This window comes from Triticum urartu, chromosome 5A (genome assembly GCF_056163025.1).
Source record: "Triticum urartu cultivar PI428250 chromosome 5A, HENAU_Tu73, whole genome shotgun sequence".
In the NCBI taxonomy this organism is placed as follows: Eukaryota; Viridiplantae; Streptophyta; class Magnoliopsida; order Poales; family Poaceae; genus Triticum; species Triticum urartu.
Window position 1 is genome coordinate 552787675 of NC_141877.1, and position 16609 is coordinate 552804283.

Below are 16609 nucleotides of genomic sequence, written 5' to 3' on the forward strand. Positions count from 1 at the left end.
AGTTCTGACAGTAAGAAAGCAGAATCTCAGGAACCTACAAGCTTATTAAGGTCTTCATCAACAAAACATTTTCTCAGGCTTCATGAAAACAAAATTGCCAATACTAAATATATTTTGATGGCTTGGCTCTGTGTGAAGAAGCGAAAGACTGTTCTGATGCTGGGTACCAGGACCCCCGAAGCAGTAGTTCCCAGGATATGGCACTCAAGCTGGCGTTTGATGTTCTTATCCTTCTAGCGTTGTGTCCTTATTTGTCCTGGATTCTATTTAAATTCCATCCTTTATGGCCTGTATCATTTGGTGCTGTATAACATTGATAGTTGTTTCACTTCAAGTAATGGAACAGGGCGATGAGCCTTTCAATCTAAAATCAGGATATTTTGAAGTGTAGATAGTTAACTACTCCCTCCGTCCCATAATATAAGACGTTTTCGCAAACTATGTTAGCTTGCAAAAACGTCCTTTATTATGGGACAGAGGGAGTAATATCTTGAGTGTTTCTGTTCGACCTGTCTCTCCTGTGAATATCTTTTATGGTTTAAACTCTGTGCCTGCCATTATGGACATGGTTCCCGCAGTATTGATTTGTAAGAACTCAATAAAAATGTAGCCGGGGGGCTCCCCTGTTTATCGAAAAAAAAAGTGTACAGTGATATTGCCGGATCAACTAGGAAACCCGAAGAAGTCGGCCATATAAACGTAAGATGGTAGGGTAAAGAAAGAGTGAGTGAAGACACAAAGATCAAATAATGGGGAAAAGGAAGGCGGCAGAATGTGCATAGCAGAGCTTTCACCAGCCAAATCTTCATCATATTCAAAGATACTAACACGCAGGGAACCTTTTGAATGGGTGATTTCCTGGGCATGTAAGTCAGCATTTGAAGCAGCTAGTGACTCCAAACTTTCAGCAGACTAGACAGCACCCAAACAGTTTCACATGGTGTTTTGGGGACAAAGATGCCGCGTCCATCATTACTGCCTTATTACCACACTATTCGCTAGTGACATCTCAAATCGGCATAACATTTTCTTTTGGCTGTAGCACTCTTGGTACAGCAACTACCCTGTCTGTTCCTTTTCCCTATCAAGTTGTTTGTTACTCCCTCCGTAAATAAATATGAGCGTTTAAATCACTAAAGTAGTGACCTAAACACTCTTATATTTCTTTACAGAGGGAGTACTTGACATGGCATCAAACACCAGAATCATCACTTAGTAGACTGGACACCACAAAGCTGACTGAACAGCACCCAAGCAGTTCACATGGTGTTTTCGGTTGGAAAGATGCTGCGTCCATCATTACTGCCTTCTTACCACACCCACTATTAGCTAGTGACATCTCAAATCGGCATAATATCCTCTTTTGGTTGTAGCGCCCTTGGTACAGCAACTACCCTATTGTTCATTTTCCCTATCAGGTTGTTTGTTACTTGACATGGCATCAAACACCAGAATCATCACACGAGATCCCGTGAGAACATACAGCGATTGCTTATATCAAAGACAGAGGCAACACACAAAGAACAATGACATTTTAAAAAGCTCAGCTACCAAGCCTTTTACGCTCTTTTCAGGTGCAGTGTAAATAAATGAAAATGCCCGTACCTCTATATGATTTTCATTTTCCAACACCCGTTACCTGGGGGTTCACTTACAAGAGGACCAGGTAGGTCAACTGTAGACACCACCAATCAGCTCCTTCAGAGGCACGCATTTCTCTTAACATGGTTTTTGACGAACAATCCACAGAATTAAATCAACTGAGAGTCCCAATCACACATTTTCATGCCATTGCCCTGTACAGAAGCATGGTTGAACCAAGCACCCAAGCAATGTCTATGGTAAACACACGTACCAAATGATATACTCAATATCGAAATATAAACAAATAAAACTTGAAAATCGTGTATATAATCTGAGGTTTTCTTAAACTAAAATTACATTCCTTGCAAATGCTAGTATTCAATTGTGTGCGCTCTGTAGGTTAAGTGGATCTAAAGTGCATAAGACCAGACGACCCAATAAACATGGATTGTCTTGTCACAATAGACTGGTGTCCAAGATGTCAGTGTATGTGTCTAGCAGCTCCAACTCCTTGAGGTCATTGGTCATTGGTCACTGGTCACCGGTGTACTACATCATGTTCTCACCGTCGTGGGCAGATTATCAGTGTGCTGCTGGCTTGAGCAAGAGCAATGCACGCCATCAAGGCTTTTGGTGCGCTTAGAAAGATTGGAGCATGCTCTAGATATAGAAGGCAAACTCCAGGTGGCGTTCTAGGCAATGCTGCCTCCATCTCGGCTAACACGGCCACGTTGCCGGCGAGATTAGGGGCTGCTTGCTGCTGCCTTTCCAATCATAACTTAGATATAGCGAGAGTGAAAACAAAATACACAATAAATTCTGGAGTTTTGAGAAAAGGTAAGCCAGTAAACAATTGTAGCAACCACCACTGAAGTATGTCATTCCAGTGGCATGCGATTGAATCAATTAGAAAAAAGCAGCAGGAAATTCAAGAAGAAACATCTATAAAAGAACACCAACACAGACATAAACTTTTCGAAATCAGAACAATGGGCTGTCTAGAGTTAGTGTACCTGGGGGTCAGTTCGGGCACTGTGTTATGTGGGTCTCTGTCTCAAAATGTAAGATGTTTGTCAAAAAATATCTTACATTTTGAGACTGCCAAAAAACATCTTAGATTTTGAGACAGAGGGAGTATTGTTTTATTTATGTTCATATAAAAGATCTGTGCAGGAAAACTCTGCGCCATGACTACCTACATCGGTGGCAAATGTCGTTTGAAAACTCTGTGCAGGAACAATTTTAAGGTTGCTGCAGAATATGCTACTATGTTAGTGTAAATTAAACAGATAACCCTGCTTTCTCTATGGATTACATGGTTGAACAGGGCATGTCATGACAAAAGTTTAAAATAACACCTTTTAGTTATCTCTCTACCACCATGTGTTTCCTTTTTGCAGCACGTTTGGAAATTCTGCTTGAAGCCGAATGTACAAGAAATAACTCTACATGTGTACTGTTGTTTCATGTGAACTGTCATAAGACTGTGAATACATGGGAGACCGGCTAAATATTACTACTACTCATTAGCAATTGTAAATAGTCATAGCAGAAACATTGGTTCAGCAGCACAGATTAAGTCAAATGGATTCTCAGGCGATTTTCATTTCACAGAGAAAGGTAATGCTAGTGTTGTTATAGATATGGAGCCACAACGGACCAAAGCACAGTTGTATTATATAATTTTCCTCAGCATCAACAGAAGCTGTAGCAGTTCAGACAGTAAGAAAGCAGAATCTCAGGAACCTACAAGCTTATTAAGATCTTCATCAACAAAACATTTTCTCAGGCTTCATGAAAACAAAATTGCCATTACCTCATATATTTTGATGGCTTGGCTCTGTGTGAAGAAGCGAAAGACTGTTCTGATGCTGGGCTCTGGAATCCCCGAAGCAGTAATTCCCAGGATATGGCACTCAAGCTGGCGCTTGATGTTCTTATCCTTCTAGCATGTTTCCTTTTTGTCCTGGATTCTATTTAAATTCTATCCCTTACGGCCTGTATCATGCATGATGTATAACATCGACAGTTGTTTCATTGCAAGTAAATGGAACAGCGCGATGAGCCTCAATCTAAAATCATGATATTTCGATGTGTTGATAGTTAACCAATATCTTGTTGTCTGCTAAAGGTATGCAGATAGATGAGAACTGTTGTCAACAGAAAAAGTAATCTAACATACCTCCAAATTACCAAATAATATGGTTAACTGTACAAACATTACCCCATGTTTGCAGTTTTACTAGTACAGTTAATGCAGCAATTCTTTTAATATCTGAACGGAGATGAAACAGAAGGGTTTCTGTGTGTGTGTTTCATTTTTATTCTCATGAAAGTATATGCCTGATTCGAGTTTTTCCTTCGAAGAGATACATTTTCAACTTTGATATCAATGAGAATAACATTGTCACATACATTAATATTATGCGGCATCCTTTCAATATATCGTTCTCATTAGTAAATCAGGAGCACGCCTGTAGATTTAAATCCTTAAAATTTTATAAAGATATCAGTGGTATCCATGTGCAACAAGTTGGTACATAAAAGAATTCACTGAGAATCAACCAATAGCAAGGATCACCTCAATCGATTTGCTATGGACAGAAAACAAATTCTAATCAGAACACGGAAGGATAAATTTGCAGCTTTAATTGTGATCAGCAGTCTTTTTTATTGAACATGAGAGAATGGCAATAGCTATCATGCTTTCAGTAATCTACCTGAAAAACTAAGATATATATGATTAACTTAGGTGAAGCCACCATGGTACAACAAGGATGATTTCACTTAATAATCACCAGCTACTTCACAACCTAGTTAAACAAAAATAAGAACCATCTTCTAGTAGGTTTGGTACCTGTTATAGAAGCTGATTGTACATTATGTTGCTAGGTCTTCAAGCATATTCATGCAATTCAAACACACATCACCACCAACATCACAAGACCAACTATGATGCAGGTTCTTGTCTCAGTTAGCGGCTTGCTGCGGTTCTCCAGTTTCTCCCCTGTTCTCTGTATCCTCATCATCGCTCTCCTCGTCCTGTGAAGCAACACCCGCTTCAATGTTCTCCTCATCCTCTTCTTCATCCTCCTCATCATCATAGTCATCCTCATTCTCCCCATCTGCACCATAGTCGTCTCCCATCATTTGGTCGCCACGAACTGTCTTCCTCTCCTTGCCCTTTGCTTTACCAGCCTCCTCCCTCCCCATATGCATCAAATGCAGGAACTGATACCTTATCCCCATCATTGGGTGCTTGTCCACCAACATATGCCTCCGGTAGGCTTCCCGGAGCACCACCGTTTGGGTCCTCAGCTTATGCGACAGGTAGAAAATCCCTGGGTGCCTCGCAAGCACCTTCCTGAACCCCGGCGGTAGCCTAAGAGCCTCCCCAAGCTTGACCAAAACCTCCTTCTCCATCTTCTTCCCCACAGTGAGGCTGAGCGCCTCGTGCAGCACCGCCACAGTCCTCTTCTCCGTGATGTCGCTCCTCGGAGCCAGGTGTGAACCATCTTCGTACGGCGAGATGTAAGGCAGCTTCTGCCACTCATCCAGCCACTTGCGAACGTTCTTGTCGAGCTCAAATCCACGGGGGAACGAGAGCTGGAAGGCGATGGGGTCGCCGACCTTGTAGCCGCCGGTCCGCTGCGCGTAGGACTGCACGGCCGACACGGCGAGGTCCTTCCGGTAGCAGACGAGCTCGAGGAGGCGGCCGTCGGCGGAGAGCGCGAAGTAGTCCGGGTAGTGCGGGAGGAGCGAGCGGGGGAAGTCGGAGGGGAGGCCGAGGTCGAGGCGGATGCGCGCGACGAGGTGGAGCGGGAGCGCGCGGGAGGGCGCGAGCATGAGGAGGCGCAGCAGGCGGTCGGCGGCGTCGGCGCGGGTGGCGTCGACGGCCTGCGCCTCGTCGAGGTGGAGCGCGCTGAGCCTGTGCGTGGGCGAGACGGTGACGGGGTGCGGCGAGAGCGCGAAGGCGGAGGCGTAGAGGCGGAGGAAGCGGAGCGGGCGGAAGGGGAAGGGGATGGTGGAGGGCAGCGCGTGGAGCGGCACGGCGTGCGGCGGCGGCGCGGCCGTGAGGAGCGCGTCCTTGGTGAGGAGGAAGGGCACGAGGTGGCGCTCCCGCTCCACGACGTGGTCCAGCGCGCGGTCCCGGCCCCACGGCACGCGGGCCTCGAGGAGGCCCCGCACCGGGACGTAGAGCGCCGCCGGCGGCCGGCGCGGCAGCAGCGGCATTTCTCCGGGCGGTTTTGGGAGGGGTTTTGGTTGGGGAATGCGGCGGTGGTGGGGAGGAGGAGGAGGAGGCGGCGCGGGTCAAGGGTTAGTGCAAGCGGCGCCGGACATGGGCCGCCACGCAGCCCCGGAAAAAAGGCCCGCAAACTGCCGCCGGGCCGACCGCGTTGTCTGTTGCGGGCTGAAGAAAGAAAAAACTCTCCGAAGAAAAAATCTCCTCACCTCCCCCGATGGGGAAAGTTCCCACGGCAGCGCCCTCGTGAGAGCATCTCCAGCAGAACCGTATTTTGTCGAACTATAAACTGCGTTTGCAGTTTGCATGGGGCGTTTATGTAGGCTGAAAATCACGGTGACAGAATAAAAACTGTATCCAAACCCGTAAAATTTTAAAAAACTTGTTTCGTGGGAGAAGTTTAAGCAAAAGCTCGCCGGAACTCGCTCGCACAGATAGTTCTTCTTCACATAGTTAGTTCTTCTTCGCATAAGTTCGTACACAGCATGCATATATTACATATAAGTACGCCAGAGCTAGAACGGACCTACGCTACCGTACCACTACACAAAATTGAGCTCACCGGAGCTCGTGCGGTAGTTGCTCCTGCTCCCTCGCCGACCGCTCGAGGACGACACGCTTGAGGAGCTCCTCCTGCCCCGGGGGGAGGTAGTCCTCGGGCCCGATGACGCCTCGGCGCGGTGGTGCATCGGGCACGGCGCGGGGCGAGATCTCCTCCTTCGGCTCGCTCTTCACCGGAATGAGCCGCGAGCTCGATGCGCCCGATGAGCTCCCCGCGGACTAGTTGCCCGAGAAGGCATGGTGGCGGCGGGCGAGCTCACGATCGAAGTCGTCAAGCTCGTGGCGATCGAACGCCGGTGGCGGTCGGGAACCGCGGTTGAGCCACCGACGCGTCCCCTGCTTGCGCGCGGCGTCAGATCTGACGCGACGGCGGCGCTCCGCCTCATCCCGAGAGCCGTCCATGGCTTTCGCAGGCTTGCGCGCGGCAGCCGGCGGCGAGAAATCGAGCGACGCGATGGGGAATGGGGAGAAACACGGCTGCGGGGGGGTAGGGTTTCGACCCGCATCTGCCCCACAAACCCGCAGTTATACTGCTTTGGGGGTAACGGTTGTGGGTTGCGGCAAAAAAAATTGCGGGCCGGACGAGTATACGGGCTCTGTTCTGGCTAGAAAATTGGGTCGAGCCCGTATACTCGCCGGAATTATGCGGGTTCGCGCGTTATGCGGAGTCTGCTAGAGTTGCTCTGACACATCAAACAGCTCGTCCACTACTGCATTTCCTTTGTATTAGTGATCTAAACAGTATCATTACTTGAACACATCAGGCTTAAGCTTCTCCTCTGTCCAGATTCAAAAACTTTTTGTGAGGAAATATTTAAACTCAAGGAGAAGGAATGCTTAAAGGTTTGTTTCTTATTGTGGTTGTGGTGGCATGAAAGAAATAAAGCAAACATTGGTGATACAATGAGAACCATCTCCGAAGTATCATCATCTATTGAGTATCACCTACTTGATTGTATTTCGTCCAGGTCACAAAGGAATGAGCTGAAGAGGACGATGGAGCAAAAACGGAAGCCTCCTCCTACTGAAACCCTGAAGATAAATACAGATGGGGCCTTCTTTGAAGCAGAACATACAGGCGGATGGGGCTTTGCAATTCGAAATGACCATGGCATTCTATTAGCAGCTGGTGCAGGTAATCTGGAGAATGTCTCAAATCCCCTGCATGCTGAAGCTTCAGCACTACAACAAGCAACTAAGAGAAACTCCACTTGTTCGCCCCCCAGCGCCCCCATAACATGTCTGCCCCGCCCACCCCCCCATCAGGAAAGCCAGATCGGTGTTCCTCTTCTTCGCGGCGATGTTGGTCCGGAGCAGGTCGAGCTTGATGGCGATGTTCGTCATCAATGCCGACCATCGCGCCTCGGATTTCTCTTCCCTCTGGGCGGCGCGGGTCTTGGCGTCGGCGATGCAATGCTCAATGGACTCTTGCAGATGCATGATAGCCGGCGTGGCATCCTTCGCCGACTTGGCTCGCTTGTTGCCGTCCAGGCGCCCATCGTCCGTGCCCGGTGTCGGCGCGTCCGGCTTGTACGTCTCCTTGGCCTTGGCGAGGGTGCACCGGACTTCTTCCCACTTCTCACACTTCTCGATCCAGGAGAACACGTGGAGGTACTTGAAATCTTGGTCGGTGTTGTTGTCCTGGCGATACATGGTGAACATCTGCACCATCTGTGCCGAGGAACAAGTGTCCTGGCCGCCCGCTTTTTCTTTTTCCCTTTCCTCGCCGGAGCAGGCGTCGGCTCCTCGTCCTCCTCCTCCTCCTCTGGCTCCTCCTTGTCGTAGTCGAGCTCGCCATCCATGTCGCCGTTCAGGTCAATTGTATCTTCTTGGGCTGTGAAGCCGGGGGAGGCGGCGGCGGCCGAGCCGGTCGTGATGATGTCATCCATGTCGGCCTCCGTCGCGTTGGGGTCGCCGAGATGCGATGAGGAGGCTTGTGAGAAGAGCAGCGCGCCATGGCGCAGAGGTGGCGTCAGGGAGGATGCGTAGGCCGGCGGTGAGTAGGTGTGCGGGGGGTACTGGACGCCGGCGGAACGCGGGTGAGGGCGTGCGCTGGGTCGGGTGGCCATGTGGAAAGGTGATGTTGGGGTTGAACCTGTCGTGCGCGTCGCCGTCAGCGTAGCCAGGCGAGGGCATGCACCCCCATGGGTGTGGCGACGACGAGAAGCCGACCGGCGACCCGACGCTCTGTTGGCTCCAGGGAGCGTACGGGCCGTGGCCGACGGGCAAATTCATCATCCCCGCGCGAGAAGCCTCTGCTTGTTCCGCCGCGCGATCTGCCTGCTCCGCCACGGCCGCAGCTGCCGCCGCCGCGAGCATCGCCTTGTCCCGAGCCTTCTTGGCGTTGGCCCTATTCAGCCGGTCGGCAGTGACCGTCTCCCTGCGCTGAACTTCCGCTTTCCAGTCGGCGTTAGATATGCCCGGAGGCTTGGACGACGGCGCCCTCTGCTCCCTCTGCTTCGGCTGGGTGGCGGTGGCATCAGTAGCAGCGCGAGGTGCCATGTACGTCTTCGGCGGCATGGCGGCCAGATGGAGAGGGGAGAGGGATGAGAATGGCGGGAGAAAGGGGGAATGGAGGGAAACGGAGGGGGAAAGCAGGGGGATCGGCGGGAAAAATGACTTCTCTCGCCGACAGAGCAGACCCACACGCCTTTTCGCTTCGGCAAGCGCCCCCAGGCGACCCCCGGGGGCCTGGGTTCGGCTCGGGTTCGCCGTCTGTTTTTTTGGCCCAAACCGGCGATAAACGAGATCCTGGGGGCGCGACTGAGCCAATTTTCAGACGCCAGCGCTAAAAAATTGCCTTGGGGGCGGTTGGGGCGCGGCTGGAGATGCTCTAATATAGTTGTTCAGATGGGGTGCCATCAGGTGATGTTCGAGGTAGATTCAATGGTACTAAAACAGGCTATCACTACAACAAAGTATGATCTCTCCGAGTTAGGCTCTTTGTTCCAGGATGTTAAATTTCAAATGCGTGTGGGCTTAAATGTTTTAGGTGTTGGTCGTGCCGCATGCTCCTGGCTCCCGTGGCCGGCTGTGCTGCCGCGAAGGCCTCACCGCCCCTACTATTCCCACCGCTGGCCAGGCCCTGCGGCGACGACAGCCTCACACCGCAGTCGAACCAGTGAACCCTCGTACTCCTTTCAGCGTGGGCATCCACTGTCGCGTCTTCCCCGACTTCGCGTCGTCCCCTTCCCAGGCCTCGCCGTCCTCCACCGCCCTGGTGCTCTCAGCGCGGTGTGGTCAACGTGGTCAAGGAACGACTTCCATTGGAAGAGTACTGTACGTGTGATACGTCCATTTTGCATCATGCTTTTATATCAATATTTATTGCATTATGGGCTGTTATTACACATTATGTCACAATACTTATGCCTTTTCTCTTTTATTTTACAAGGTTTACATGAAGAGGGAGAATGCCGGCAGCTGGAATTCTGAGCTGGAAAAGGAGCAAAAATTAGAGACCTATTCTGCACAACTCCAAAGTCCTGAAACTCCATGAAAGTCAGTTTTGGAATATATTAAAAATATTGGGCGAAGAAAGCACCAGAGGGAGGCCACACCCTTTCCACGAGGGTGGGGGGCGCGCCCTACCCCCCTAGGCCCCTACCTCATGGCCCCCCTGGCATGCCTCTGGTGCCCATCTTTTGCTATATGAAGTCTTTTACCCTGGAAAAAAAATCAGAAGGAAGCTTTCGGGACGAAGCATCGCCGTCTCGAGGCGGAACCTGGCGAAACCAATCTAGGGCTCCGGCGGAGCTGTTCTGCCGGGGAAACATCCCTCCATGAGGGGGAAATCATCATCATCGTCATCACCATCGATCCTCTCATCGAGAGGGGGTCAATCTCCATCAACATCTTCACCAGCACCATCTCATCTCAAACCCTAGTTCATCTCTTGTATCCAATCTTTGTCTCACAACCTCAGATTGGTGCTTATGGGTTGCTAGTAGTGTTGATTACTCCTTGTAGTTGATGCTAGTTGGTTTATTTGGTGGAAGATCATATGTTCAGATCCTTTATGCATATTAATACCCCTCTGATTATGAACATGAATATTTGTGAGTAGTTATGTTTGTTCCTGAGGACATGGGAGAAGTCTTGCTATAAGTAGTCATGTAAATTTGGTATTCGTTCGATATTTTGATGAGATGTATGATATGTTTCCTCTAGTGGTGTTATGTGAACGTCGACTACATGACACTTCACCATTATTTGGGCCTAGGCGAAGGCATTGGGAAGTAATAAGTAGATGATGGGTTGCTAGAGTGACAGAAGCTTAAACCCTGGTTTATGCGTTGCTTCGTAAGCTTAAATCCTCTGGAGCACTTTCCTTTATATAAGAGTTTGTCCAGGCTTGTCCTTTGCTACAAAAAGGATTGGGCCACCTTGCTGCACCTTGTTTACTTTTGTTACTTGTTACCCGTTACAAATTACCTTATCACAAAACTATATGTTACCGATAATTTCAGTACTTGCAGAGAATACCTTACTGAAAACCGCTTGTCATTTCCTTCTGCTCCTCGTTGGGTTCGACACTCTTACTTATCGAAAGGACTATGATAGATCCCCTATACTTGTGGGTCATCAAGACTCTTTTCTGGCGCCATTGCCGGCGTGTGAAGCGCCTTTGGTAAGGAAAAATTTATATAGTGTGCTGAAATTTACTATCACTTGTTACTATGGAAAGTAATCCTTTGAGGGGCTTTTTCAGGGTATCTTCACCCCGACCAGTAGAGCAAAGAGTTGCTCCTCAACCTACTGGAAATTTTTACTGTGAAATTCCTTCGGGTATGATAGAGAAACTGCTAGCTAATCCTTTTACAGGAGATGGAACATTAGATCCCGATTTGCACCTAATCTATGTGGATGAAGTTTGTGGATTATTTAAGCTTGCAGGTATGCCCGAGGATGTTATCAAGAAGAAGGCCTCCCCTTTATCTTTAAATGGAAAGGCATTGACATGGTTTAGGCTATGCGATGATATTGGACCATGGAACTACAACCGATTGAAATTGGAATTTCACCAGAAGTTTTATCCTATGCATCTGGTTCATCGTGATCGTAATTATATATATAATTTTTGGCCTCGCGAAGGAGAAAGCATCACTCAAGCTTGGAGAAGGCTTAAGTCAATGTTATATTCATGCCCCAATCATGAGCTCTCAAGAGAAATTATTATTCAAAATATTTATGCTCGGCTTTCTCTCAATAATCGCTCCATGCTCGATACTTCTTGTACTGGTTCTTTTATGATGAAGACTATTGAATTCAATGGGATTTATTGGAAAGAATTAAACGCAACTCTGAATATTGGGAACTCGGTGAAGGTAAGGAGTCAGGTATAACACCTAAGTTTGATTGTGTTAAATCTTTTATGGATACCGATGCTTTCATGAATTTAGCACGCCCGTGATACCCCTGAACCGAAAGAACCGCCTAGCTCAAATCGGTGGGGGTAATTTTGTAACTTACCCAACATTTCGGACAAGCGCGTCCCTAAGCCATGGTTCCCCACTCCCATCCCATCCGCCCACCCATTCATACACCGAGGCCACAAAAACCCGCGAAGCCCCACACCCTCCTCCGTCCGCCACCTAGCCGGAGCCTCTTCCCCGACGACGTTGTCCACAACAACACCTCGACATCCCTCATCCACCGTACCAGATGAGGGTCCGTCATCGATCTCATCGTCTCGCCGGTTCAGCCACCCCTCCTCCACCTCCAAGGAGCTGCCCCGACGTTCCCCTCGTCTTTCGCGCCACCTCCATTCCCACACCACCGTCTTCACCTGCACCACCGGAAGAGCATCATCATCACCGTTTCCTCGGATGAAGCTGAGGCCTAATCAGCGCCACCAAAGGGGTTGTACACTAATTGCCGCATTTTCTTCTTGATTCGATCTCACGGTGCTACCGGCGCTTGGTCCCAAGCTGACACGGCGCGGCTCCATCCACGGCGGCGTCGCCGGCCACTTCCTCCATGGTGCCGCTCCCTCGGCGGCGACGTCCACATCAGTAGGAGTTGCTGCTGCTTTAGCTCTCGCTCGCGCTGCTGCTCTGCTCTTGCTCTGCTCTTGCTCTCGGTCCCCTGCTTGGTCTGCTCTTTCTACTGCTCTTGCTCTTGCTTGTGTTGCTGCTCTCGCTCTTGCTCTTGCTTGCGATGCTGCTCCGATTTAGCTACACTTCAGTCGACTGAATAGACTTTCGGGTCAGTCGATTTTCAGGGGGTGGGGGGCTCGTCGGAGTTAAGGTAGAACCAGCCACAACGGAGAGGGGGGCTTGCCGCAGAGGTACCCCCACTATCTATCTTAGGGTTCAGGGTGGGGGCGGTGGTCGCCGGCGGTGGTGGGACGGTGGCGTGGGGAACGCCGGAGAAAAAGCTCGGCACGGGGGGCCTAGAGGGATAGCGGGGCGGTGGCGGACCGGCGGTGGGGAGTGGTTTTGGGGCGGGCGGGGCGGCGCACCGCCAGCCGCGGGCATCGGAGGACAGCAGTTTGGTCGGTGGTGGCTGGGGCTCAAGGGGGTGGAGGTTGAAGTTGAACTGCACGCCCATTGATTTCGTATCCAACGGCTGGAAAATTGACTGACCAGAGATGAAAAATTCAGTTGACCGGCTCTCGCATGCGCTGCTGCTGCTATTGCTTTTCTGCTACTAGCAAGTGCATTCAGTTTTTACAGTAAAATTCAGTTTCGACAGTAAAATTCAGTTTCGAAAGCAAAATTCAGTTTCGACAGTTAAGTTCAGTTTCGACAGTTAAATTCAGTTTCGACAGTTAAGTTCAGAGATGAGCGGCTGATGTATTTTACATCTAGCACTTTGTGGTTATGTATTTTACGTCATCTATTGGAGATGCTATTAGAATTCCACTCAGGTTAACGTTGTCTCTCCTGTCCTGCTTCAGCCTCGGCGTCGTACAACTCACCGGAGTTGCTCCAACGATGAAACCCTCCATCACAGCGGAGCAGTACCCCGGGCTCCATCTCAAGATGCCTAAGATATTCTTCCCCTCCTCCGACAGCCAAGTCAGCCGGATCATCCTCACCAACCAACCCAATCACGCTGAGACTGACATGGCTTCGCCAAAGAGGTTGTACACTTGTTGCATCTCCTTTTTACTCTACATGTTATATATATTGTCCCTTAAGCACACGTAGTAACGTGAAATATGATTAGTTTCTCCTACTATATGACAAGCAGTGAGGTACCAGGCAACTTAGCTATCCGTGATGGACTCTCTTGAACGCCATCATTATTTATCTCTCCGTGTTTGAGCTGTGCATTTGTCGATGGGCCTGGGAGTTGAGCTAGTACGGTAGTGGCCTGGATCCAAAGTAGTAGAAGTAGGCAAGTAGCACAAAAACATTTTTTTAGTGTAGCTTTTCCTTGCTCAAGCCTGCCTACTAGAATCGCCAGTGCTTGAAAGGAAAAGTGAAGGAAAAACATAGGAAATTGGAAAGTTTCCTATGGTACTACTATTCGTGCATTTGGTTCAAAGGAATGGAGTAAAGGAAAACTGTAGGATTTGTTCCTTTAGTGTCTCCTTCAAAGAAAAACCGTACGGATTTTAATTTCCACTTGTCCTCCTTCTCAAATTCCTACATGAAGGACAAGACTAAGAGATAGTAGCATAATAGCATTGTAACCGTACATTTTCTTGTGGTTTGACTTAATCTCACCATGCTTCTTTGCATCCTGTGATCTTCCAATTCTTGTGAACGAAACACCCAGATTGGCAGAAATACTGTGTTTTTAAATTCTCTGTTTTGCACGTGCATTCCTATCCTATTACTGTGTATTTCCTATCCCTGCGTTGTTAGAATCCTCCAATTCAAACGAGCCCTTACAGAATTACTTCTCTTACAGATAGTTGTCAAAGAAAACCTTGTGTGGTTTGTCCCGCTCCTGCTGCGCCATCGTCCACCCAAGTTCAGCTGCTCCAATGATAGAAGGGTCCAGCACAGCAGGGATCCGGCCTCTAGACTGTCTTTCGCCGCCTCAGATCTTCTTCCCCGCCACCGGCAGTCATGACAACTGCATTACCATCATCAACCGAGCAGATGACCTCGAGGACTGCACGGGTCTGCAAGAGAGGTCGCACTCTTTCGTGCCTGCTTACGTTATGCATCGCTTAATGTTACATGCTACTTTATCGTCCTGTTCACTGATTAGACTCAGCTCCAAACTAATGGTCAAACTTGAGTTTTTAAATGGTTGTGGGGTACATATCGGGGCCGCGATCAATAGTATCTATCTACTATCTGGTTAACCTCTGGTGTCTACTATGAGTTTCATGTTGGGTGGGAAACATACAGTAAAGAAGCCATTATCTGTATTTTTTAACTGAGGCCATTATCTACCTGCTTTCATTGGTTTTGGGTCTATCCACAGGTTGCTACCATCACTCTGGATTTCTGCATGCACTCCTTACATAATCTCACTATGTTTTATTCCTATGCATGTCCATTATTGTACACAATGGAATAGAACATGTAGAGCAAAAGAGACGAGCCTTGTGTGGCAATAAAATTTTATGCAGACATCGCTCCATGGTAGGCGCAAATGCAGCCCCCCTCCACCCATTTCGAATTGTAATCGAGAGGAAGATATCTGTTCTGAGGGGGATTCACAAGGAGAAGACCACTCCTATTTACCCCCTGAGGTCTTCGCTCTAACTTGGCATGCTGATGTTGGTTATATCATACATATGGTGCCTTGCATTGCTTATTTTATACATCAAATATGTCAACAACTTAGTTTAGACATGCTTTATGTGAATGCCATCTGCTTAGCTTATTCATCGTTTATGTGAATTATGCAACGCCATCTTGTTTAGCCAGGCATCATATATGTGAATTTTGCAATGCCATCCTGCTTAGCCAGTCATCTTATATGTGAATTATATCAGGCCATCCTTTTTTTCATTACGTATTACATTCGTCAACAATGTTAGTACATTCAACTATTCGCGTGCATCAGCCATTTGACACGGTGATGGAAAATTCTGGAGTGAAAACAAAGTCTTCAGAGCAGACTATGCTATCTGACGAAGCGCATATCTCGCTAGTTAAGGATAGCTCCTCAGAGGAGGATTCAGAGATAGATGACCAGTCCTATTCCCCCCCCCCGAGGTGTATGCTCTAACTTGGCAGGGTTATGTTGCTCATATCGTGCGTATGATGTCTTGCATTGCTATGTCATTTGATTAGTTTAGACATGCTTTGTGTGAATGCCACCTGTTTAGTGTCTAATTACCATATATGTGAATTATGCATTGCCATCTTGCTGCAAGACATTATATATGTGAATTATGCAATGATGTCTTGTTGCAAAGGCATTATATATGTGAATTGTGCAATGCCATGCTGTTGAGCCAATCATCATGTATGTGAATTATATCATGCTATCATTTTTTGTATTACGTGTTCCATTTGTCGACAACAATTGTATATTCAACTACTCTTCCTGTGCATCAGCCATTTGAAGCGGTGATGGAAGTATCTGGAGTGAAAACAAGGTATTCAGAGCAGACAATGCTACCTACTGAAGCAAACATCTTGCTGGATACAGAGAGCTCCTCAGAGGAGGATTCAGAGACTGATGACCAGTCCTATTTCACCCCTGAGGTCTATGCTCAAACTTGGCAGGGTTATATTACCCATGTCATGCATGTTGTCTTGCATTGCTTAGTTTTTACATCATATATGGATTGCCATCTGCTTACTTGCTTACTATATAAATCATATATTTGAATTATATCATGCCATCATGTTTACATACACAACATCTATCTGAATTATGGCATGGCAACCCATTTAATAAAGACATCATATAGTTATATCATCTCATCCTGTTTAGTGTTTACAGTCATCATATTTTGAATTATGTCATTCTATCCGGGAATTATATCATGCTATCATGTTTCCATAGGCGGCATGTATGTGAATTATGGCATGCCAACCTATTTAATAAACACATTATATAGTTATATCATCTCATCATGTTTACGTAGTCATCATATTTTGAACTATGTCTTTCCATATTTTTTACTTAGCCATCATAATGTGAAATTGTGTCATGCTATCCTGTTTAGTTAGCCATCATATATGTGAAATTGTGTCATGCTATCCTATTTGGTTAGACAACATAAATGTGAATTATTTCATGCCCTCTTTTATTCCCCACTATCCATTGCACCTGTCTATCATACAATGTCTGTACATT

General features: G+C 47.9%; 1 protein-coding gene across 2 annotated transcripts; it reads right to left on the minus strand.

Annotated features, from left to right (window-relative positions):
- Positions 1-3291: 3291 nt before the first annotated feature.
- Positions 3292-5911, minus strand: LOC125510510 (protein WHAT'S THIS FACTOR 9, mitochondrial). 2 transcript variants are annotated; one of them, XR_015602674.1, is made up of 2 exons: positions 4442-5911; positions 3292-3582 (listed from the first exon to the last, which is right to left on the minus strand). XR_015602674.1 is itself a non-coding variant. In XM_048675718.2 (1 exon), the coding sequence occupies exon 1, from the start codon at positions 5815-5817 to the stop codon at positions 4555-4557; it is 1263 nt and encodes a 420-aa protein (XP_048531675.1). In that variant the 5' UTR covers positions 5818-5911; the 3' UTR covers positions 4213-4554. The 2 variants fall into 2 exon arrangements, 1 of the variants encoding a protein (XP_048531675.1); XM_048675718.2 differs by lacking the exon at positions 3292-3582 and having other exon boundaries at positions 4213-5911.
- Positions 5912-16609: the final 10698 nt, after the last annotated feature.

What these genes read in the sequence shown, in the direction of transcription:
- LOC125510510 (XM_048675718.2), bottom strand. Translation starts at nt 5,817, where the DNA reads ATGCCGCTGCTGCCGCGCCGGCCGCCGGCGGCGCTCTACGTCCCGGTG.